Here is a 24,394-nt window from a genome sequence, read left to right as displayed (position 1 = left end):
ATATATATTTTTATACATATAAATATGGCCATATTCTAAATGTTGGTGCTAAATATACCAACTTCTGTATATTAGATCAAAATAGTCCCCAGCACTCTACAAGGTTGTATTATTGTGATTTATTGGGTCATTAAATGTCGAAAAAGCAAAGTTTCGACCTTTATTGTATATTTCTCACATAATACCCTTTTTTTCCATAAAAAAAAATAAAATTATTTAGAAAGAGACCTGAATGTAATCCTGAGAAGAACACTACAGGTATGTATTCCAAATGCTATAATGTTCTTTTAAATGTACCTGTAACAAAGCACAGAGACAATCTCCTCTCAACAGCTGCTCTGCCACCAATAAGATCATTGTTCTTGATCCTTGGTCTAATCCAATGTTTCTCATAGAGAAGCATTGTATGACTACAGTCAGAACACAGCAGTTGTCAAGCTCCAATGATCCAATTGTTGTCATAGATGAGAAGCTTTGGATGCTTTCAGCATCACTGTGCTCTGTGTGATGGTTGCTTAATGTGAAGAGCTTGGATTTGCTTAATGTTGCTTAATGTGAAAATCAAAAGTCTTACGTGCCTTTAGTTGCTGTTAGTCCGACAGCCTCTTGAGATGTGCTCTCTGACATGTAAACATTGCTATTAATCAGTAATGGAAATGTTTGACATTGTCGGAGAAAAGGGCAGCATCTATGCACCACAACCACTATATTAAAATGTAATAATTTTGGTGCTTTTACACACCAAAATGTTGCTCAATGCAAATAGTCAAAGCATTTTTGACATGATCAAAAATTAACTGATGGCTTGATTTCTGACATCATGTTTATTACCGTATATACTCGAGTATAAGCCGACCCGAATATAAGCCGAGGCCCCTAATTTTATCCCAAAAAACTGGGAAAACTTATTGACTCGAGTATAAGACTAGGGTGGGAAATGCAGCAGCTACTGGTAAATTTCTAAATAAAATTAGATCCTAAAAAAAATATATTAATTGAATATTTATTTACAGTGTGTGTATAATGAATGCAGTGTGTGCGTATGTGTGTGTGTATGAGTGCAGCGTGTGTGTATGAATGCAGTGTGTGTATGAGTGCAGTGTGTGTGTGCATGAGTACAGTGTGTGTGTGCATGAATGCAGTGTGTGTGTGCATGAATGCAGTGTGTGTGTGCATGAATGCAGTGTGTGAATGCAGTGTGTGCAGGGCCGGTGCAAGGATATTTGCCGCCGTAGGCAAAAAAAATTTTGCCGCCCCCTCCCCCCCCCATATGTCCTGACTTCCCCTCCTCCTCCCTCAGTGGTCCTTACCTCCCCACCCCCGTGTTCCTTCACTCCCCCCCCCAGTGGTCCTGACTCACCCCTCCCCTAGTGGTCCTTACCCTCCCCTCCCCTAGTGGTCCTTACTTCCCCCTCCCCTCCCATAGTGGTCCTTATCCCACCCCCTCCCTCTCATAGTGGTCCTTATCCCCCTTCTCCCTCCCATAGTGTTCCTTATCCCCCCCATCCCTCCCATAGTGGTCCATATACCCCCCCCCTCCCTCCCATAATGGTCCTTATACCCCCCCTCCCTCCCATAGTGGTCCTTATCCCACCCCCTCCCATAGTGGTCCTTATACCCCCCCTCCCTCCCATAGTGGTCCTTATACCCCCCTCCCTCCAATAGTGGTCCTTATCCCCCCCCTCCCTCCCATAGTGGTCCTTATCCCCCCTCCCTCCCATAGTGGTCCTTATACCCCCCTCCCTCCCATAGTGGTCCTTATACCCCCCTCCCTCCCATAGTGGTCCTTATCCCCCCCTCCCTCCCATAGTGGTCCTTATACCCCCCTCCCTCCCATAGTGGTCCTTATACCCCCCCTCCCTCCCATAGTGGTCCTTATCCCCCCCCTCCCTCCCATAGTGGTCCTTACCCCCCCCTCCCTCCCATAGTGGTCCTTATACCCCCCCTCCCTCCCATAGCGGTCCTTATACCCCCCTCCCTCCCATAGTGGTCCTTAACCCACCCCCTCCCTCCCATAGTGGTCCTTATACCCCCCCCCTCCCATAGTGGTCCTTATACCCCTTTTTTTATTATTAATTTTTTTTTATTATTTTATTTATATATTTTTTTTTTCGTCCCCCTTCCCTGCTTGATATATGGCAGGGAGGGGGGCTCTCCTTTCCTGGTGGTCCAGTGGCAGTTCAGTGGGGGGGAGAGGGGGGCTGGCAGAGCTGTAACTTACCTTCACAGCAGCTCCTGTCAGCTCTCTCCTCCTCTGCGCCGTCCGTTCTGCTCTTCTGTCAGCTCGCAGTGTAAATCTCGCGAGAGCCGCGGCTCTCGCGAGACTTACACTGGGAGCTGACCGAGGTGCTGAACGGACAGCGCGGAGGAGGAGAGAGCTGACAGGAGCTGCAGGAAAGGTAAGTACAGCTCTGCCAGCCCCCCTCTCCCCCAGTCTGTATTATGGCAATGCAAATTGCCATAATACAGACTCTGACTCGAGTATAAGCCGAGTTGGGGTTTTTCAGCCCAAAAAATGGGCTGAAAAACTCGGCTTATACTCGAGTATATACGGTAGTTTGCTCTTGAGGGGCATTCTAGGTTGGATTTGATTCCTCATTTTAAATCATTTATGATGATAATACATCTAAAGATAAATGAAATAGAGTCTTCCAAGCAAACTTTTACATGATCTCCTTTTTTCCTTGGAGAAAAAAGGAAGTAACTGACCAGGTATCTGACATTTACTGCTCTCCCATACAAATGTATAAGTGCAGGGCCAGATTAACATAGGGGTAGGTGGAGCTCCAACTCTAGGCACATCCTCTCATGGTAAGCTAACCTGTCAATCTCCCAACTGGCTCCTCCATCTACTGTTGATTGCACTGTGGGTGAGCTAAAGACTAGGACTAGCCCTCTGATGTCATCAGGGGATGTCTTTCCAGCCTACAGCCAATTAGAGCCCTTGAAGGAATGAGGATGGTTTGGGCATCCTGCTGGAGACTGCAGACATGTCTCGCAACCATCTGGTGAGGAAGTCTCAATTTTCGGATTCTGAACTACCCTTTTTTAGGTGGTCTGCCCCTTTTGGGTAGGAGAAAGTTGTTACGAATTGAACTTCGCCACTGGCTTTTGGAGAGGCCTGCTTGCCAGCCTCTTGCCCTGTGACTATGGCCCCTGGGGTGTATTGCCTTTTAAAAACTCCATTTGTGCAGATTGGATACTAAAGTATTGTTTCTGCCCCTTTAAGAACTATTGGCAAGGACTTGCATTTTCGAACAGGTACTTCAGATACAGCCAAAGTGCCGAAGTAGTTGAAGTGGCCGCCATTCGACATTTGAACACGTGGTGGCTGCCATCTTGTTCGCATGGGCTAAAGCCGCAAATAGACTTCAGAGGGACTTAGCCGCGAATGCCCTGGAACTATATTCTGCATGAAAACCTCACGGTTCCTGGTCGGTCCTCCAGCAGCACTTAGCCGCGAATCTATGGAACTGTTTTGGGCATGAAATCCTGGGTTCGCCTGGGCAAAAATGTGACTTCCATAAAATTTCTGAACCCCTGATCTGGGTGATTTTTGGATATGTTGTTCACCCAGATCAGGGCTATCAGGCGATGTAAGAGGGGGATATGTTATGTTTTGGGGGTACTTATGGGACTTTATAAAAATGTGTGTTTTTTCTGCCTGTGGATAATTAAGTTATTCCATTAGCTAGCTTAATTATATCACAGGCAGATGGGAGGGCTTGCTGACTGTATGTGGGAGTGTACCTATGTTAATTATTGTTTCTATTGGTTTGGTGATTTTGTGTCCTGTGCTCCACAAGGTCCACATGGGTGGTAACCTTGTGGGGAAATGTGTATAAAAGAAATGCCTTTGTGCTCATTAAACCAGAGTTTAACCCTCATTACGTAGCCTCGTCTCATTATTGTAGGGAACTGCTATAATTACACTGGGGGTTGCTATACTTTGTATACTCCCCTGGTCTCTAATCACTTAGCTCTTTTAAGAGCTGTTCCTGACATACTCTCCTGGAGGAGAGGTCTCCCCCACACGGTCCTGGATGTCGGAGGTTGATCCAGGGTGGAAGGAAGATGTCGAGACTCCAGTTAAGCTACAGTGATTGTGGAGTCTGCGGTGGTTGTGGTGTCCGGTGTGGTGCTTATGGTCCTCGGCATCAGCTAGGAAGTGTCCGTCAACGGAGGTGCCCAGTTGGGGTGCCAGGTGATCCGTTACAAAAGTAAAGCAATCTCATTACTGGCCTGTCCCTTCTATTCCCCTCTCACCAGTGTCCCAATTCTGAGCTCAAAGGTATGGAGAGACATACATCAGTCCCACAGTAAGCTAGGGAAGGAACTATTATATATGTAAACACCACAATACAACGCCCCCTTTATTTTAAGGCTCCCCTGCTATGATCTACAACTGTCATCATGCTGAGCCTGAGTTTGGCTTAATGTGATTAGATATGCAAGCAAAAGGAGCTGCACTGGTTGACAAATTTAGACAAGCTCTTCATCATATGATGAACAACTTCAAACTCAGTCAGTGGAGAGTGGAGAGTTATTCTGTATGAAAAATAAAAATGGGAATGTAGTATGGGCAATTGCCATTCTTGTGTCTCCGAGACAGGGAGCTCCCTCTAGTCTTTGGTGTCCTTGGATGCCTTGTCAACTCTCTTGGCTCCATTCCAGATTCACTATTTACAAGCTGGGCATTCCAGGCACCATAACAACTATAGCACTTTGTGACTACAGGGAGTGCAGAATTATTAGGCAAGTTGTATTTTTGAGGATTAATTTTATTATTGAACAACAACCATGTTCTCAATGAACCCAAAAAACTCATTAATATCAAAGCTGAATATTTTTGGAAGTAGTTTTTAGTTTGTTTTTAGTTATAGCTATTTTACGGGGATATCTGTGTGTGCAGGTGACTATTACTGTGCATAATTATTAGGCAACTTAACAAAAAACAAATATATACCCATTTCAATTATTTATTTTTACCAGTGAAACCAATATAACATCTCAACATTCACAAATATACATTTCTGACATTCAAAAACATAACAAAAACAAATCAGTGACCAATATAGCCACCTTTCTTTGCAAGGACACTCAAAAGCCTGCCATCCATGGATTCTGTCAGTGTTTTGATCTGTTCACCATCAACATTGCGTGCAGCAGCAACCACAGCCTCCCAGACACTGTTCAGAGAGGTGTACTGTTTTCCCTCCTTGTAAATCTCACATTTGATGATGGACCACAGGTTCTCAATGGGGTTCAGATCAGGTGAACAAGGAGGCCATGTCATTAGATTTTCTTCTTTTATACCCTTTCTTGCCAGCCACGCTGTGGAGTACTTGGACGCGTGTGATGGAGCATTGTCCTGCATGAAAATCATGTTTTTCTTGAAGGATGCAGACTTATTCCTGTACCACTGCTTGAAGAAGGTGTCTTCCAGAAACTGGGAGTTGAGCTTGACTCCATCCTCAACCCAAAAAGGCCCCACAAGCTCATCTTTGATGATACCAGCCCAAACCAGTACTCCACCTCCACCTTGCTGGCGTCTGAGTCGGACTGGAGCTCTCTGCCCTTTACCAATCCATCCATCTGGCCCATCAAGACTCACTCTCATTTCATCAGTCCATAAAACCTTAGAAAAATCAGTCTTGAGATATTTCTTGGCCCAGTCTTGACGTTTCAGCTTGTGTGTCTTGTTCAGTGGTGGTCGTCTTTCAGCCTTTCTTACCTTGGCCATGTCTCTGAGTATTGCACACCTTGTGCTTTCGGGCACTCCAGTGATGTTGCAGCTTTGAAATATGGCCAAACTGGTGGCAAGTGGCATCTTGGCAGCTGCACGCTTGACTTTTCTCAGTTCATGGGCAGTTATTTTGCGCCTTGGTTTCTCCACACGCTTCTTGCGACCCTGTTGATTATTTTGAATGAAACGCTTGATTGTTCGATGATCACGCTTCAGAAGCTTTGCAATTTTAAGAGTGCTGCATCCCTCTGCAAGATATCTCACTATTTTTAACTTTTCTGAGCCTGTCAAGTCCTTCTTTTGACCCATTTTGCCAAAGGAAAGGAGGTTGCCTAATAATTATGCACACCTGATATAGGGTGTTGATGTCATTAGACCACACCCCTTCTCATTACAGAGATGCACATCACCTAATATGCTTAATTGGTAGTAGGCTTTCGAGCCTATACAGCTTGGAGTAAGACAACATGCATAAAGAGGATGATGTGGTCAAAATACTAATTTGCCTAATAATTCTGCACGCAGTGTATTGTGCTTGAATATACTCATGCAATTAGGCCCATTAAATGCTTAGCTTCAGACCCATGATGCCCTTTAATCTGGCACTGTATAAAGAGTAGCATTGAGGATGCACTCAAGTGATGGCATGTGCATGCAACACCTGTAATGTGACATGTATATAACTGCAACAGTTGTGAAATCACAATCTTGCTTGGCCTGCATAGTTCAATAGAATATCAGTGGAAAACACAGAAGCACGTGCAGCATAATTTTTTTAATTAAAAGAAAACTGTTAAATCATTTTCAAGATGATATAATTTAAAGGGATGCACCGAAATGAAAATTCTGGGATGAAATTGAAACCGAAAATTCAGGATGCCCTGGCGAAAACCGAAACCGAAAAGGATTTTTTCCCCTAAATGATTTGTTTAGGTTATCTAGTGTGTGTAGGGAACATGGTGTGGTGCAGCATAGAGATGTAGTGTATGTAGGGAACACGGTGTGGTGTGGGATAGGGATGTAGTTTGTATGTTTTTAGGTTATGTAGAGTGTGTAAGGCACATAGTTTGGGGTTGGTTAGGGATGTAGTGTGTGTAGGGCACATAGTGTGGGGTGTGATAGGGGTGTAGGGCACATAGTGTGGAGTGATAGGGATGTAGTATGGGTAGGACACATAATGTGGGGAGGGATAGGGATGGCAGAGTAAGGGGGTGACTGGTGGCAGAGCGAGGGATGGAGGGATGACAGGTTACAGAGTGTGGGAGAAAGTGACAGGTGACAGAGCGTTGGAGAGAGGGAGTGACAGGTGGCAGAGTGAGGGAAGGAGGGAGTGACAGGTGGCAGAGTGAGGGGGTGGCAGTGAGGGAGGGGGTAACTGGTGGCAGAGTGAGGGGGTGACATAGTAAGGGGGGACTGGTGACAGAGTGACTGAGGGAGGGGGTGACTGGTGACAGAGTGACTGAGGGAGGGGGTGACTGGTAACAGAGTGACTGAGGGAGGGGTTGACTGGTGGCAGAGTAAGGGAGGGGTTGACTGGTGGCAGAGTAAGGGAGGGGATGACTGGTGACAGAGTGAGGGGGTGACTGGTGACAGTGAGGGGGCGACTGGTGGCAGAGTGAGGGGGTGACTGGTGACAGAGTGAGGGAGGGGGTGACTGGTGGCAGAGTGAGGGAGGGAGAGGGTGACTGGTGACAGAGTGAGGGAGGGGGTGACAGAGTGACTGAGGGAGGGGGTGACAGAGTGACTGAGGGAGGGGGTGACAGAGTGACTGAGGGAGGGGTGACTGGTGGCAGTGACTGAGGGAGGGGTGACTGTTGACAGTGACTGAGGGAAGGGTAGCAGAGTGACTGAGTGACTGAGGGAGTGGGTGACTGTTGGGGATAAAATCAGCTATACACGAAACTCTCTTAGTTAGATGGATATTTTGTTAGAGCCACACCCTCTGTGATAGACAGGATCCTGGGAATCAGTAAAATTAACCCTTATATGAACAGCTAGGATAGATATCAAAATGGATATTTGTATCTACAGTGACTGTTGAGAGTGACTGAGGGAGGGGGGTGACAGAGTGACTGAGGGAGGGGGTGACTTGTAAGAGTGACTGAGGGAGGGGGTGAGAGTGACTGAGGGAGGGGGTGACAGAGTGACTGAGGGAGGGGGTGACAGTTACTGATGGAGGGAAGGTTGTTAGAAATACCTTTTTTTTTCTTCTCCTGGTGGTCCAGTGTCCTGGCTCCGTGGTGGTCCGGTGTCCTGGCTCCCGGGTGGTCCAGTGTCCAGGCTCCCGGGTGGTCCAGTGTCCTGGCTCCCTGGTGGTCTGGTGGTCTGTCTCTCCAGTCTGCGAGCTCCAGAAGTCAGAGCATTGCCGTGGTAAACCATGGCAATGCTCTGATTGGCCAGAGATTGCGAGATACAGCACAGTCTGCAGCTCACACGTGGCAGAACTGCAGACTGTGCTGGCTCTCTCCCTGGGCAGACGGGAGGGTCCTCGCACCCGGCGGCACACAGATCAAGTTGCCAGGCCCCCTCCCGATGTCGGCTCCTCTGTAATGGACCGAGGACCTGACAAGTCACTCTGCCCATTTTCAGCAGATTTTACTCTTTTTCGGATGAAAAATTTGGGCAGCTGACATTTTGGTGCATTCCTAGTAATTTAATTTAACAAATAATAGACCTTGTTTCTTGTTAAACACTGCTAAATATTTTTTTTATGTATATGTGTATTATAAAACATCACACATACGATAGTCTCATACTTCCCAACTTTTCTGATTACCCCAGGACAGTGCCAATTTTTGGGTCCTGTCCCACCATCCAGGCTGTGTTCCCTGGTTTCACCAGGGAACTGTCCCAAAAAAAGGAGCGCAGGCATATCATGATGTACTTGCACTACATACAGGGCTCCCTGCAACTACTGCCCTCAATGGGCTGACCTGCCTGATTGGCAGGCAGCCTGATGTGAATTAAGGCCAGGCTGACCTGCCAGTAATTCGGGCAGTTCCGCCCACTTTCTAGGGGGCTGCTCTCCCGTTGGTCGAAGTCAGTGACACAAATACAGTGTACTGCTCTTGGGTGCCAGTGTTGGGGATAGGTAATAATGAATCCTGTTTCCTCTCTTCTATATCTATCTAATGGACTTTCTTGCTCTGGGAGGTGAGTGGTGATTTTAAGTCATTTCTGTTCGATCACAGATGATAGACCATAAGCAATAAACAAAAACAAAAATACTGCTCTTTGTGCACTTTTCTTCCTTGTGATGTCAAGATGTGAACATAAACTAGTTCTTGGTTAATTTCATGGTTTTTGGTTTGGTTTTTGGTCAGGAATACTGCTTATCCAACCAACCAAACTATTATTTACTTTTATGCCTGCATTACTTAATAATACACTTAAAAAAATATGTGTAATCTTTCCATGTAAATAATACTAAAAATCACAAAGACAGAATGTAATATCCATGCCACTTTGCCAATGTACTTTTAACTGAAATATGAAATAAGGTCCCTGGACAATAAAAAGGAACCAAAGCATCATAAAGACAGAGTGTAGTACCCAGCCACATTGCCAAAAGGTACCTTTAACTGAAGCATGAAATAAGGTCCTTGGACAATAAAAAGAAAACAACACATCATAATTCCATTGGCCGTGATGCAGTGAAGGCTGGTCCATAGTGGCAATGAGCCCAGTTTATGTTGCAGTAAAAAAAAATCTAATCTATTGGCACGGTAAGAAATAAATGTATTAAAAACAAAACATTGTATATGCCATGATTTTTTTCTGCACTTTCCTACCCTCCTCCAAATACATATTTGTTAAATATGGAGATAAGTAAACATAGTATTACAAATCCTGGGAAGAGACCGTTTCTCTTTAAAAATGCAATAAGAAAGACACTGCAGTGAAATTGCTGAAAGCTGTTTATGAGATTCTATCAATTACCTGGATGATACTCTTATGGGAAATATGCTGGGAAGCAGACTCATCATAGCTTACAGACCACAGTAAACATCCATGATATAGACAGAAATAACCGACAAACCATATGTTTCACGAGTAGTCTTCAGATTTAAGCAAATAAAATATTACAGTCAGCTCAATTTATTATGGTTCTTGAAGGTATGAACCTACTCCTTCAATGATGCAAAAGCGATTAAAGGCAATTAAGGGGAAGTTTACCAACAAACCTTTGGAGACACGGGTCAGAGCTGTTCTGTGAGATGCCAGACAGTAATTAGCTAAGTCATTAGAGACTCGGTTTCTGTGTCTGTGTTATTCTTAGACTTGAGACCAGCAGATCATCTCAGAATTTCTTACAACCAATACTCGTGTGTAGCTTTTTGATGGTAGTTCAAACAAAAATCAAGAGGCTAAGTGGCAAAGAGTAGCAGACACAGGTCTACATACGTTTGGAGCGGGAGATAGCCAGTGCAGACTGAAGCTCACAGGAGGAGAGGTCAAGGGCTTCCCCCTCCTGGTGCAGGCAGGATTTGGATTTGGGGTTCTCATGAGCTGTAAGCCATAATCATTGCACTTATGACAAATCACGGCTTGAACTATCTTGCTTTGCATGTAATGCGCCTGTTTCATATATTAGTTTCCCCTTTTACGTTGCATTACTGAAATAAATGAACTTTTGCACGATATTCTAATTTTTCGAGTATCACCTGTATAGTCCCAGGTTGACATGCAAATGAGCACAGATATCTTTAACTAAAGAAAGTTTGCACATAGAGAAGGAACATAAAAAGTGTTGTTTCCATCTTTAATAATTTAGATTTTTATTTATACATACATATATAGTCCAAAAGAATAAGGATGCACTTCAAGGGATAATGGGGAATTGTTTGAAAACTTCTGGCAGATTTCTATTCGAACTGAGTAAACGTATAGAAATCTTCTGGAAGTTTCCAAACAAACCCCCATTATCAGTTTCAAAAGGAACCAAAATTTGAGGGATGTATTGCTCAAAAGTGACCCAGTTTTATGCTATAGCAAACCTAAGGGATTCCACAAAAAAGGTTGCTTTAGGTGCAGTGGCTGTGTTACATGCAGCCACATGATCAGCAGTTCATCGTTTGCACACCCACACAGTGGAAAAAGAATCCCCATCAACCACCATATTACATGCTTGACTGATCACGTCATATACCTCTGTAACATATTCATCCTCACCTTGCGACATTAATAATGATTGCCTTGCCAACAAGTGCAGTAGTGCCATTCAGCGGCCATGCATTAATATGTCTGACCCCTGTAGCATGTTAATAGATGCCGGCCACTGCGGATCTACATCAATTAGTAGCCCCATGTCCGCCCATGGCATGGACAACGTTGACATGTGCATGAAGTCACGCAAAGGACGGGCATGCAAGTTCAAGGGTCAAAAGCCGGTTACGGACAATCGGATCCACAGGAGGGGTATTTAGGCTCATCTAATTCTTCAGCTCATTGCCCTGTCATGGTTTCCCTTTGTGGTTGTCCAAGAGTTCATTCCTGATAGTTTGTTTATGGTTATTAACTTTGGCTTTGTTTGAATTCCCTGTATTCTGGTATCCTTGACTTTTGGCTTATCCTCATCATTGTGTCCCTTTCTGTGTTCCTGACCTCGGCAAGTGTTCTGACTATTCTCTGGTACGTTAAGTCCGGCCATTCTAAGAGCCGGTAAGATGTTACCTATTAGTCCTAGGTGTAAAACAGTTCTACATGCTGGATCAACTAGTAATCTTGACAACCTCATCACATGCCCATGCGGATTAGCATATGTTGGGAAAACAGTGAGGGACCGGATTAGGGGTCATCGGTACAGAATTATGACGACCTTTAGAGACCAGAGAACGGACAAACCTGTGGCTAAGCACTTCTTATCTGCGTCTACCTACACTGCGCTTCATGGCTAAAGATCACGGACCACCACTACCACGTGGAGGAGATAGATCTAAGGCTTGACACTGTCACACCACGGGGACTCAATTAACAAATCTATTATTCCATGTATTTATAGATCTAGGTATTATACAGGCAACGGATTGGAAGTACTATGACAACATAGTCATTTATTAGGGTTACGTTTTATAGACTGTGATATTGTTTTCCCCCCAAAAAAATCTGGCCCATTTTTGGCTTTTTTTCTGGCCTTTTTTCTGCCCTGTAGTACTTAGTTGTGGACACAATTATTTTTTATATATATATTTTATGGTACATTTTTTTTTGTTTTTGGTCAATTAGGTTTTTTGTTACTTTGGCTATTTTGCCTGTTTTCATATTGGTAGAATTTTATTTTTTTTATTTTTTGGTATTTGCATCATTTGTAAAAAAAAAATATTCTTGTCATACTTTTGTACATTGTGGTATTCAGTGGTCTCAGGGGAGTATTGCTATTGTTCGTCTATATACATGATTGGTTTTATTATGTTCACACTACCTCTATATCCGCTGACACATCTTCACCAGCACATTTATATACATTTACATAGATTCTCTTTCGCTTGATAGTCTCCTAATTGTATTTGCATCTCACAAGTAGAGCCAGTGATTGGCCATAATTTGTGTTTAGGTTTAGGTGTTTAGGTTAACACCTAAATGCAAACATACCTTATTTTCACATATATTAAGAGTATCATTTTTTTTTCCTTTTTGACATTGGTGTACCTCACTGGTATCAGTTATAGTACAGTTTGCTCCCGTTCGGTCCTGATGCCTTTTTATTGGATTGATCCTTGTTAGGTCCCAGGATCTAGTATTTACATTATTTATTTTGGCTCTTTTGACTACCCTTTATTATTTTTAATTCCTGGTTTGGATGGTATGCTTTGCACGGGTCTGCTTTGCCTACCTACTACTTATACCTGTATTCTGTTTCATCTCTCCCACACGTATCTGTTATTTCTATCTACAAGTCTTTATGCTGTTTACCGACATAAATATATTGCATTGGTTTAGACTGTAGCCACCTGTCCTATGATATGTCTACTGTATATTATGTCTACTATATATTTGTATGGGAATGTCCTACATTATTATTGTTGTTTATTCTTAGCATGGATTGCAATGTATTTGCCCTGTTTTGCTAGCTTATTGGCATTAAGTGTAGATTATAGAATATTTATGCATCTGGATCTTGCTGCCTTAGGTTGATGGGGGTTACACTGTTTGTTTCATTTGTTCACTTATTAGTTTTCACAGTTTTCACTTCAATTTCATGCATGTCTTGGTTGTTTGTTCCCAGTCCAGGGGCAGCATTACATATCTTGATGAAGTCTGTCCTCCATAGTTCTTTCTTGTCCTTTTTATTTCTTTTAGCATTTTTTTTATTCACATTTCATTCACCCATACTCACATGTCACTGCACAGTAGCATCGTCCCCCGTCGGTTGTTGTAGTGTCACCTAGCAACCGTACAGAGTGTGTAAGGCAGTAACACGTAATCACGTCATGGAGGAGTCACGTGTCCCGCTTGAGCACTTCCAGGTTCGGGTACACGGAGGAGCATCACTTTGGATTGGTAAGTCACTGTAATTTTAATGTATATAAATTGCACTTACACCAATCACATGTTGATCTTGAGAAAGACCCAGAGAGGAGTCAAAACGTTGTTGTATACGTTTGCTTGTATGTAATAAAGAGCACAAATATTTTCATTGAAAAATTCCTTGAAGTGCATCCTCATTCTTTTGGACTATTTATCATATGTGGATTGCACCAGGGTAATGAGTTTTTGTTTTATTAGTTAAATGGTGAGTGCCAAGCCTTTGTTATATATACATACATATGCATATATGTTATATATATATAGTTAGAGCATTTAGAACTGCAGACATGGACAGACATTTGTGATTCAGGCCCAGCTAACTATAACCAGAACTTAAAAAAATATTATTCTATTGAACTTCCATAAGTAGCTATTTTGAAAACGTCCAAATACACGTATTCTCAATCTTTCAAAGAACATTGTGGTTTCAAATTACTTACTGTTGTCCAAGTGGTTTGCCTTGATAATTTTTTCAGAGTAGTCTGACACACTGGAACATTCAATCTGAATGTGAAAAGAACAAAGACATAAGACATTGACAAAAAAACAACTAATCAACACATATTTATCACTTTTAGTAAACAAACAACAGAAATAAACAAGTGCTCGCCTCTTTGCTGCTCAATAAGATCATGTTTTTGTTAACACTTACAATAATTGCACAGGGATATTTCAAAAGTGTGAATTATTGGAGATTTACAGTGAATTTCAAACTTTAGATCAAAATAAGAGAATTGAAAAGATAGCTGCCTTGGAGATTTTTTCCAATTAGGCAACTGTAGCATAACATTTGAAATCAACTTTGAAATGATTTGTGGTCCTGTCGATTATGTTGCTTTGAGGTGCACTTTAGAGACCATGAGGATTGATGGGGTCAACTGATCCACCGGTGGTGCATGGCTTAGCTCATAAGCTGAGAGCGATCAGCTGAAGGTCTACAATGCAGGAGAGAAGCTGCTGCTTAGGAACCTCTGTCTCTCCATTGAAAGCAGTGCAGGAGGGGAACAGTGCATGCTAGACCCCAGGTAAAAAGTTAAACTGTTCCAAAAATTGTCTGACTACTTACTCATAACTACTACAGCACTCTATGAGGCTAGGAGTGTTCCTTTAACCCCTTAAGGACCAAACCTCTGGAATAAAAGGGAATCATGACATGTCACACATGTCATGTGTCCTTAAGGGGTTAAATACTAATGCTACTGCAATGTAAATTGGCTATTTAAAGTATCAGTCACATGTATAACGATCAAATAAAGAATGTAGGATCACAATATGGAGCCTGCCAAAGTGGATAATGTAGCAATTAGATTAGAAGGAAAGGTACCAAGAGTTCTATCGGAATGTTATGCAACTTCCCAGAGCAATGCAGAGTCAATCACTCTAGAGCCGAGCACAAGTGCCCAACAAGGTAAAATATGTTATATCTTTGTTACAAGCAGTGGACAGAGAAACAATAATCAGAAGCCCAACGATAGTCTGGAATATGAACATTGAACTAAAAATAAAGCATATTATAATTTTGTTGAGGTTCCCCCCACCCACTGCTTTGGGATTGAGCAAGTGAAAAATCACACTAATATAAATATCTTTATTGTTTTTTTATTTCTCACTGATATTCTTTTTCAGAGAAAGATAGGCTGCAGGCTCTAGTCTAGGTCATAATTTTACCTAGCATTCAGCTTCAAACACCCAAGTAAGTAAAGGATTGACAAGAGGGTATTCCGCAATGCAATTTAACTGAATGTTTTCTACAAATAGCTGCACGTTACACACATATAACAGGTGGACAATCTTTTGATGTGAATTACGAACAATGTTAAAACTATAACATTTATGTGTCCAGATATTTATGCTAACATCCTCTGCCACATTTTATGTATCAGTTGTTAAAATAATTTGTAAATATTGCAATAAATATCCTACATTTTGTATAGAAGACAATTCTATTTCCAAATACAAATGATGCTAACATCTTACCCCATATACTTTTCTTGCGCCTGCTTTAGCTGCAAACATAGAGAGGATTCCAGTACCACTGCCAACATCTAGAACAACTTTGTCCTTAAAGACGTGTTTATTGTGATACATGGAGTTCCGATATGTTAGAGTACGAACTTCATCTTTCAACATTTCCTGTAAATGGAAAATATAAAGAAGAATACAAACATTAGGCTATAATTGTTGTTCTGGTTGTATACTCATAGCCCTCTCCCTTTAAATCAACTTATAATACATGATAATAGTTTTAAACTCTTTTCTCTACCAGAACCCTCAAGGGACTTAGAACACATTCTTGAATTTAACTAAATGCGCAGCAGAACATTATAGGTTACTATTAGCCAGCTCAAGGTTACAGGCATTTCCCGGTTTACGAACTCCTGCTTTACGTTTTCCCACCTTTGTGAACGCAATCCGGATGCCGCGCCATTTTATTACCACCCCCATTTTTTTCAGCGATCCGTGCACACATACTACACCCTCTTAAACACACACACACACACACACACACACACACACACACAGCAACCTCACACACACACTGCACAATACTCTTTCCTGACATTTTTGTCTCCTGGTATCCCATCTATGGATCTATGGAGACACCAGAGACAAATTTCAAGCAAACACGGTGCAAGCATGTTATTAAATTTGCTTGCGCTGTGCAGAACAAATACAGGGTCTTTTTCTCATGCTAGAACTCTTCAGCAGAGCTCTGCGCATGGTCTGCCCTGGAAGAGCATTTACCCAACATGCTCACTTTGTGATGGGATGTGCTTGTCATTGGTGATGACAAAACACAACCTATCTGGCCCCACCACTTTTTTAGTGGGTCACTGTAATTAAAAAATGCCCGGGCCGAATTTTCTTCCCAATCCAGCCCTGACTATCACAGCTTGTCTACAGAAAGCCGCTGTGACTAGTTCTGTCTCAAGCGAACCAGAAACAAGTGAGGTGCAGTCTTCAACAAGTACCAATCAACTGAGGGAGGACTGTGCGGTGCCCCATTCATCAAGTGCAACACGTCTCTTCATTGAGAACGATGATGATTGAGGATGATTTGGTGAATAATTCAATACGGTATTTATTTCTTTAATGTTCCTACAACATATATGTATTTGTTATGACTATATTTTGTATTTGTACTTCATAATTTAGGTTTTCTATGGTAAAATTTGTTGGTCAGGAACGGAACCCATGCTTATTACATTGCGGTCTATGGGAAATTAGTTCTCACTTTATGAACTAGGCTTCGGAACCAATTAGTTCGTAAAGTCTGGAACTACCTGTACTAATTTTAATAATCGAAGACGGACCGGTCTAGAATCTGTAGCCATTCAGTTTTAATGGCACTTTAAAGTCAGAGCTTTAACCATTTTGAACAATCTCATTTGATAATTAAAGAAGGCAATGCATACATTGTAAGTTCTGAAACAAGAAGGCTTGGGTCCAGAGTTCTCACTTCATTCATTCATTGTAGCAACTGCTTTATAATTAATTTTTCAGTCCCACTTATATATTACTACAAAAGGTCAGATTAATATATAAGTACATAGAAGATATTGAGTATATTCATCATAAAACACGGCAGGTCAACAACCCTTTTGAGGAATATAAAGGTATAATTGGAAACCATTTGTGCAAACATATATGAAACCATTTATAGGTACAAGTATTTCCTGCTAGTTCTGATAATGTTTGTGTTTTCTGCTCTTTGCCTTTTGAAAATATTACATTTCTCTCTTAAAATGTTTGGTTATGCAAACATTTGTTAAATGTCTTGCACTAGATCAAAACATCACTTTTATGTGCTTCATACATTTACATAGCTAAATTTAAAATATAATAAACTACATTTATATACAGACACACGCACACACACACACACATGGCCATTGAGTAACTAAATGACCTCCATTTGTTTAAATATACATAGGGATTTAGAAGAGAGCACAGCTAAATTTTTCTTTGGTTTTTACTGTATTTATTGGGGCTGATGTGTACTGCGGTCGTTGCTGCCGCCCTTGAGTGATGGGAGTGAGCGCAGGACTTATATTTTTGTATTTGTATTCATTTTTTGTATCACACAGCTTTGTTACCATGCTGCCGCTCATCCCATGTGTTATTATTATTATTATTATTATTATGATCTTTATAGAGCGCCGTCGAATTCCGCAGCGCTTTACAATGGGTGGACAAACAGACGTGGTTTTAACCAGACAAGTTGGATACACAGGAACAGAGGGGTTGAGGGCCCTGCTCAATGAGCTTACATGCTAGAGAGAGTGGGGTAAAATGACATAAAAGGTAAGGATAGTAATAGACTAGTGACAGTTGCAGAAGAGGAATCAGTTGGGAGCTATTAACAGTTTAATTGATACGCTTTTATGAAGAGGTGGGTTTTTAATGATTTTTTGAAGGAGTGGAGACTGGGTGAGTATCTAACGGAGGAGGGAAGCGAGTTCCACAGGAACGGTGCAGCCCTCGAGAAATCTTGAAGGCGAGCATCAGAAGTGGGGGTACGGACAGAAGATAGACATAAGTCTTCAGCAGATCGTAAGGGCCTAGATGGGACATACTTGTGTATAAGGGAGGATAGATAGGTGGGAGCAGCATTATGTAGAGATTTGAAAGCAAGAACCAGAATTTTAAATTGAGCTCTATATTTTATAGGAAGCCAATGTAGGGACTGACAGAAGGGTGAGGCATGGGAGGTGCGGGCAGACAGGAAGATGAGCCTCGCCGCCGCATTCATTATGGACTGTAACAGCGCAAGTTGGGAGCACGTAAGACCACTGAGAAGCGGATTACAGTAGTCAAGGCGAGAAAGGACAGTGGAATGGACCAACACCTTCGTCGCATCTGGCGTTAAGTAGGGGCGGATGCGCGCAATGTTTTTGAGATGGAAATGACAGGATTTGGCGATAGATTGAACATGAGGCTTGAAGGAGAGGTCAGAGTCAAAGAGAACACCTAGGCAGCGAGCCTGCGTGGTGGAGCTGATGGTAGCACCGTTGACTTGGAGGGAGACAGACACAGGAGTAACAACACTTGAGGGAGGAAAGACCAGAATTTCAGTTTTGGTCAAGTTTAGTTTAAGGAAGTGGGCAGCCATCCAGTTAGAAACAGCAGAGAGGCAGTCAGAGACACTAGTCAAGAGGGATGGAGAGTGATCAGGAGAGGACAGGTAGATTTGCGTGTCATCCGCATAGAAATGATATTGGAAGCCAATATTAAGGGTTAATAAGTATATAGGGGTGTATATAAAAAATACCCCTCTCTGTCAGGTGAAAGGTCAGTGTAGGACCCGTCTAGGGGGGTCTGCCTAACAGACAGTTTGTATTTGTAACCAGACCAGTTGGATGCACAGGAACATAGGGGGTTGAGGACCCTGCGCAAATGAGCTTACATGCTATAGGGAGTGGGTTATAGTGACACAAAAGGTAAGGGTGGGTAAGAAAAATAGGTAATTAGAATAGTATTTTACTGTTTTATTTTTTTATTTTTTTTTATGACAGTTGTAGGAGAAGACTCAGGGTGTGGGGAGGGAAAGCTATTAACAGTTTAATTGATATGCTTTCCTGAATAAGTGAGTTTACAAAACCTTTTTTAAGGAATGGAGACTGGGTGAAAGTAGGAGCAGGGAAGGGAGTTCCACAGAAGTGGTGCAGCCCTAGATAAGTCTTGAAGGTGTGCATCAGGAATGAGAGGACAAACAGAGGAAATATGAAGATTTTCAGCAGGGTGAAGGGGCCTGGATGGGACATACTTGTGTATTAGAGAGGATAGGTAGGTAGAATCAGTGTTATTTATAGATTTGTAAGCACGTACTAGAATTTCCAATTAAGCCTTATATATTATGGGAAGCCATAAAGGGACTGACGTGGGAGGTGTGGGCTGACAGAAAGATCTCCCTCACCACCGCATTCATTATAGACTGTAATGGGGCAAGTTGGGAACATGTAAGACTATTGAAGTAATCAAGGCGAGAGATGATAGTGGCATGGACCAGCACCTTAGTCGTGTCCATCTTTAATTAAGAGCAGATGCGTGCTATGTTTTTCAGATGGAAGCAGCAGGATTTGTCAATTGATTGGACATGAGGGGTGAAGGAGAGACTGTAGTCAAAGAAAACACCTAGGCAGTGAGCCTGTGAGGTAGAGCCATAGTGCCATTGACTTGGAGGGAGACAGACACAGGAGTAGCAACACTTGAGGGAGGATAGGAAAGACAAGAAGTTCTGTTTTGGGCAGATTAGGTTTAATGAAATTAACAGCCATCAAGCTGGAAGTAGCATTACCTCCATTGTAGTCTTCTTATTACAGAAGAAAATTGCACTTCAGTGATTATAGCTACCCACAGACACTAGACAACACATAGTGCTGGAGACAGGAACTGACTTTATTGCAGGTGTGCACAGATATTTATACCCACATAGGGCCATTTGAATACCATAGGGTAATTAGCAGTACACACATATCCCCATCATAATAATCAGGAGTCCAAAAAGTAAGTCCAAAAGAGGCATAGACATAGACATAGAATCATATGCTGACCTCTTGACTGAATGGGAATGTTGGCCTTGCTGAAGTATATGCTGCCGTAGCACAGCGCAAATTCATTACTGATGCACTTGTGCTGTGCTTTTCAAGGACAGATCTCTGGTGTCCCCTGACACCAGGAAAATAAATCAGATGTCATAACAGGACCTTATAAAAGGGAATGCCCCACTGAAATCAGGACAGTTGGGAGGCCTGCATATTTGTCACTTGCTGGTAAAGTAGAGAAAGGTGTGCATTGTAAGTTGTCGCCATAGCATCCATAACTAAAAATCACAATGGCTCAAGTACCGCTAATTACCGCACGCTTACCTTTTTTACCAGATAAATGTCTATGGAACTTTGAGTCTAATTTCTGTTAAGTGATGTTGTTCATTCAAATGACACATACAGGATACTATATACTTTACATCATATGTTGGCTTTTTCATTTATTTTATTGTTGCTTGAATATGGTATAATATATTCTGATATCCACTTTATGGTTTCCATGTCATGCCACATAGTTAACATGTATTTTGCCTATAGGATGTACCAGGGTTAGCTGTTTTTAACTTCTTTGCACCACACAAGAGGCTGATTTTAAGATTTTTGGGTTAGCAGGAGCCATTAAACACTAGTGATACAGGTTGAAACCAGTTGCTAATCAGCATTTAGTGGCTGTAGAAAAGTATGAGAGCACCAGATAAGTCCATGTTGCTAGTGGTGAAATGTTGACGTTCGTGAACAGTTGCTACTTACTAAAAGTAGTCATAGGCATTTTAGCTTAGCTAAAGTAAAAAGTAAAATAGCTACAACATTAGAAGCAAGCCATTGGTATGTAATGTTCTCTTTTTCCATATATTTTGATTCCGTTCTCTAAAGAACATCTGATACATTGACACCTTCAACAGATATCTACCCTTTCTTTCTGTTGACACACCTACCATTATCTCCCAATAATACCTCCTCTATTGACCGGTCACCTCATTATATCTACATTCGTTTCTTTTCATTCATGCTGTGCACCCCATGACTGTTTCAGAACCTAGCGTACACTATTGATATGTCGACACAAACATAGAGATACACAGGATTTGTATGCCTTATTAAATAAATAATGCACACATATTTTAACTTGAATCATACAGCAAGAATTCTTATATCTTGAAGAATGTCCGGGGGAGTATATTCTCCTATTATGCCTATTTTTATCAACCAAAGAAGATGAAAGAATGCAACAACCCTGCTGGGAATCCAGTATATGACCCTTAGGTTTGAACATGAGATAAGCAGTCTGATAGCTGATACTCTGACCCCATCTAAAATACGGCATGAGTGTTAATGTTTGGAAAATAAAGAGAATGACTAGGATACGCGCTGTGTTTTTGTAGGAATGTGTGCATATATACTAAGCAGGTGTGTATTTTTGCAAAAATTCTTGTGAAATTCATGTAACTATATAAAATATTATTAAAAGAAAAAACGTGCATAGGCTTTGTTGAAGAATTATAGGGGTGGCATAAAGTGTAAATTTTCTCAGTAGTTACAAAATGTAACTGTGTAAAAGCGCTTTGAGTGTAATTGAATGAGACCAAGCAGCTAACACATGTAGCTAACTCATATAAGTGTCACAATACATTAAACATACATAAATAAAATATTTGTAAGTAATCAAACTAAAAATAAAATGAAAAGTGCAATATTGCAATGTACAAATGGATAGTGCGGTGGTCTAAAGTGATCCACTCACTTTAATGAGCCCGCAAGGGATCGGCTTATTCGCAAACACTTCTGTGTCTTTAAGGTAGCACAATGCCTTTTACTTGATATGATGTTGTAATTCACAGAGGAAAAACAGAATAAAGATCTATGATGCAGTATGTAGGAATTAACGTTCAGGGATGTAATATATAAAAGTGCTCACTTTGTAAAGAGCCTATATGTAATCCAGGATGGGATAGTGCGGGAATATGTCAAACAGGTTGACACCACCCTTCTTAGAGCGAAACTTGGCAATTCAGGCAAAAGCAGACTTAACTGATTAAAACATTTTTTATTTTAAAAAGGCTATACAAAACAAACTAAAATAAAATAGAAAGAATCTATTGGATCTATCTTTCAATAAAATCAAGTGTCTGATACGGGTTTCGCCATTCAACTTCTTCAACTAGAATGTCGGTAGTCTGTCTTGTTCCTTATTTGAATCCGCATGGAGTTCTTCACCTTTCTATCACATGATCACCTGATTTCAACCATTGGTGAGTAAGGGCAATTGCCCTTTTTTCTGGCTTCCAGAAGTGACATATAGGCTACAAGGCAAATGAGGCCTGGAGCTGCAATTGCTATGCAGGGATTACCTGAGGGGGCTTTATAAAAAATAGTTCAAACTAGAGTATATTGGCAAAGGAGAGGGGCGTACGTTTTTATCTGGGCATAGGGCAGCAGAAACATTAAATATTTTACTGCAGAGTCAACTGATCTTATAATTTGTATTTTTTATATTTCATTTCTGACCCGTTTACATAGAGACAAATACTAATTACCTCTGGGTCATTAAAATATGGTTGAATTTATAAATAGTGATAGATAAAATGTTTTCTTTCACAATCTGAAAATATCTCAAATTGTAAATATAGCTTATAGCTCACTTCAGCTAAATACTTCTCTATGTTTTACATTTCATTCTGGATAAGGGTAGATTTATATCAGATTTGGTACTTAGATAAGCTCAGTGAAAATGTTAATATATATATTATTTTTTTTCAGGTGCTAAAATCAAATTAAAGTAAATGGGCATTAAAAAGGTAGTACACCTACTACATTTAACCATTTGTGCTGTGGAGAGGTGTGCATGTATAGTCAACAAAGTATTTTCATAGACCAGGGGTAGGCAACCTTCGGCACTCTAGATGTTGTGGATTACACCTGCCATTATGCTCTTACAGCCATAAGCAGCAGGGAAGATGTAGTCCAACATCAGGAGTGCCAAAGGTTTCCAATCACTGTCATAGGCAATACCTGACAAAATAATACAAATAACAGAAATGTATATATATATATATATATATATATATATATAGATAGATAGATATATATATATACACATATACACATGTTAAAAGGCCTGAACTTGTGGAGGCCTGAATTTGTGGGAGGAGTAAGTCCCCTACTTAAACTCCCAGCCCCTACTCACCTCTGCCGTTCAGCTGATTGTTTTGTCCCCGTAGCAACCAGCACTTCCGGTCCAGCTTCCCGCCATAATTTTTTCCTGTTCCTGCAGTCAGACGTCCTGTGCAGTACTCCGTCCGTTTGAGGCCTTCCACGCGGTTTCCGGTCGAGGTACCCGACTTCCGGTCTCGAGACCGGCACGTTCGCGTAAGTAAGGCGTAGGAAATAGCGTCCCGCTATTTCCCGCCGTTCCGGGCCTAAAAACTTAGGGGTAGGCTCCCTCTATCATATGCGTACTACTACACGCTCGCTTAAACAATTTCTGCGTTCGCAGCAAACGGACGAACGCACGGCACTAGTTTCACATCATTTACACATTCGTACGGAAACTGCCGATTTCAAATAGGAAACATAATATACACTAATATTATTACTGGCATCCCCTTTTTTCCCAGTCGGTCACCTAGGACCAAACAATTTTGTACGGTTAAACCACGAACTCCATGCTCTAACCCATATTCGGTTAGATCTTATTCAATAGGCTATAGGTAATACTAAGTTCTAATACATGCAATTCTAATATCTTTTACATATATTCCCTGTTCGGTCATATTATTACAGATACCTACCGTCAGTTTGGGGTTATATATTTTACTTGTTTGTATACCAGCCTTGTGATCTTCTATCTATGTTAACCATTTAATTTTACTACTTTTAAATATCCACTATTATTATGAAACATACGGTTCCTATACACATATTTAACTAATAATACCTCATCTTTATTCATCATGATACAGACTGCCATACATCACATATACAAATAATACTTTATATAAACAAAATACCCGGCACACCAATATCTGTACTATTCACTTCTCATATAATCACGCTGTCACATATTTTGGATTTACAGATTGCAGCGGTTTCTCGCTTTTTCTGCGCTAAAGTTGTTATTCAAAGTCTTTTTATTACAGGAACAGGTACGGTATTTTTCACTTTGTACCATAAAGTCATAGGCCTAAAGTTTACATATTGGGTTTTATTACTTACCTTCACATCTGTCACTAGCTATGGAATTTTTTTCGGTTAACCCTTAGCTCCAGTATTATTCAGGCTTTCCATCGGTTCAACACAGTTAACCTGTTGCGCATAACATAATTTTTGTACAACAAACCAAGGTATAGTTCACGATTCGTTTGGTTCTACCCCTCATATAAAACCTAACACGGTCTCAAGTTCATTACTACTTGTTCACAGGCTTACGCCCACGGTACGTTAATTCTTTACTATTATTTCTACTTAGACATACGTTCATACAGCCATCAGGCTCCGGAAAACACCAAAACCTGACCCGGTACTCAGCCATACCTTCAGGTACTTACGTCTATAACCAAATACGTCCATGCACGAC

The 24,394-nt window shown here is 41.3% G+C and overlaps 1 protein-coding gene across 1 annotated transcript in view; it reads right to left on the bottom strand.

Annotated features, from left to right (window-relative positions):
• The window catches only part of PRMT8 (protein arginine methyltransferase 8), a 276,310-nt gene that overhangs the window by 104,832 nt on the left and 147,084 nt on the right, over positions 1-24,394 (bottom strand). The window contains exons 3-4 of the mRNA XM_063447793.1: positions 15,251-15,406; positions 13,714-13,777 (exon numbers count right to left, since the gene is read on the bottom strand). Coding sequence (XP_063303863.1) covers positions 13,714-13,777; positions 15,251-15,406 — 220 coding nt within the window. The remainder of the gene's footprint in view (positions 1-13,713; positions 13,778-15,250; positions 15,407-24,394) is intronic.

Source organism: Pelobates fuscus, chromosome 3, assembly GCF_036172605.1.
Source record: "Pelobates fuscus isolate aPelFus1 chromosome 3, aPelFus1.pri, whole genome shotgun sequence".
NCBI classification, from domain to species: domain Eukaryota; kingdom Metazoa; phylum Chordata; class Amphibia; order Anura; family Pelobatidae; genus Pelobates; species Pelobates fuscus.
This window is presented reverse-complemented; position numbering and strand designations above follow the sequence as displayed.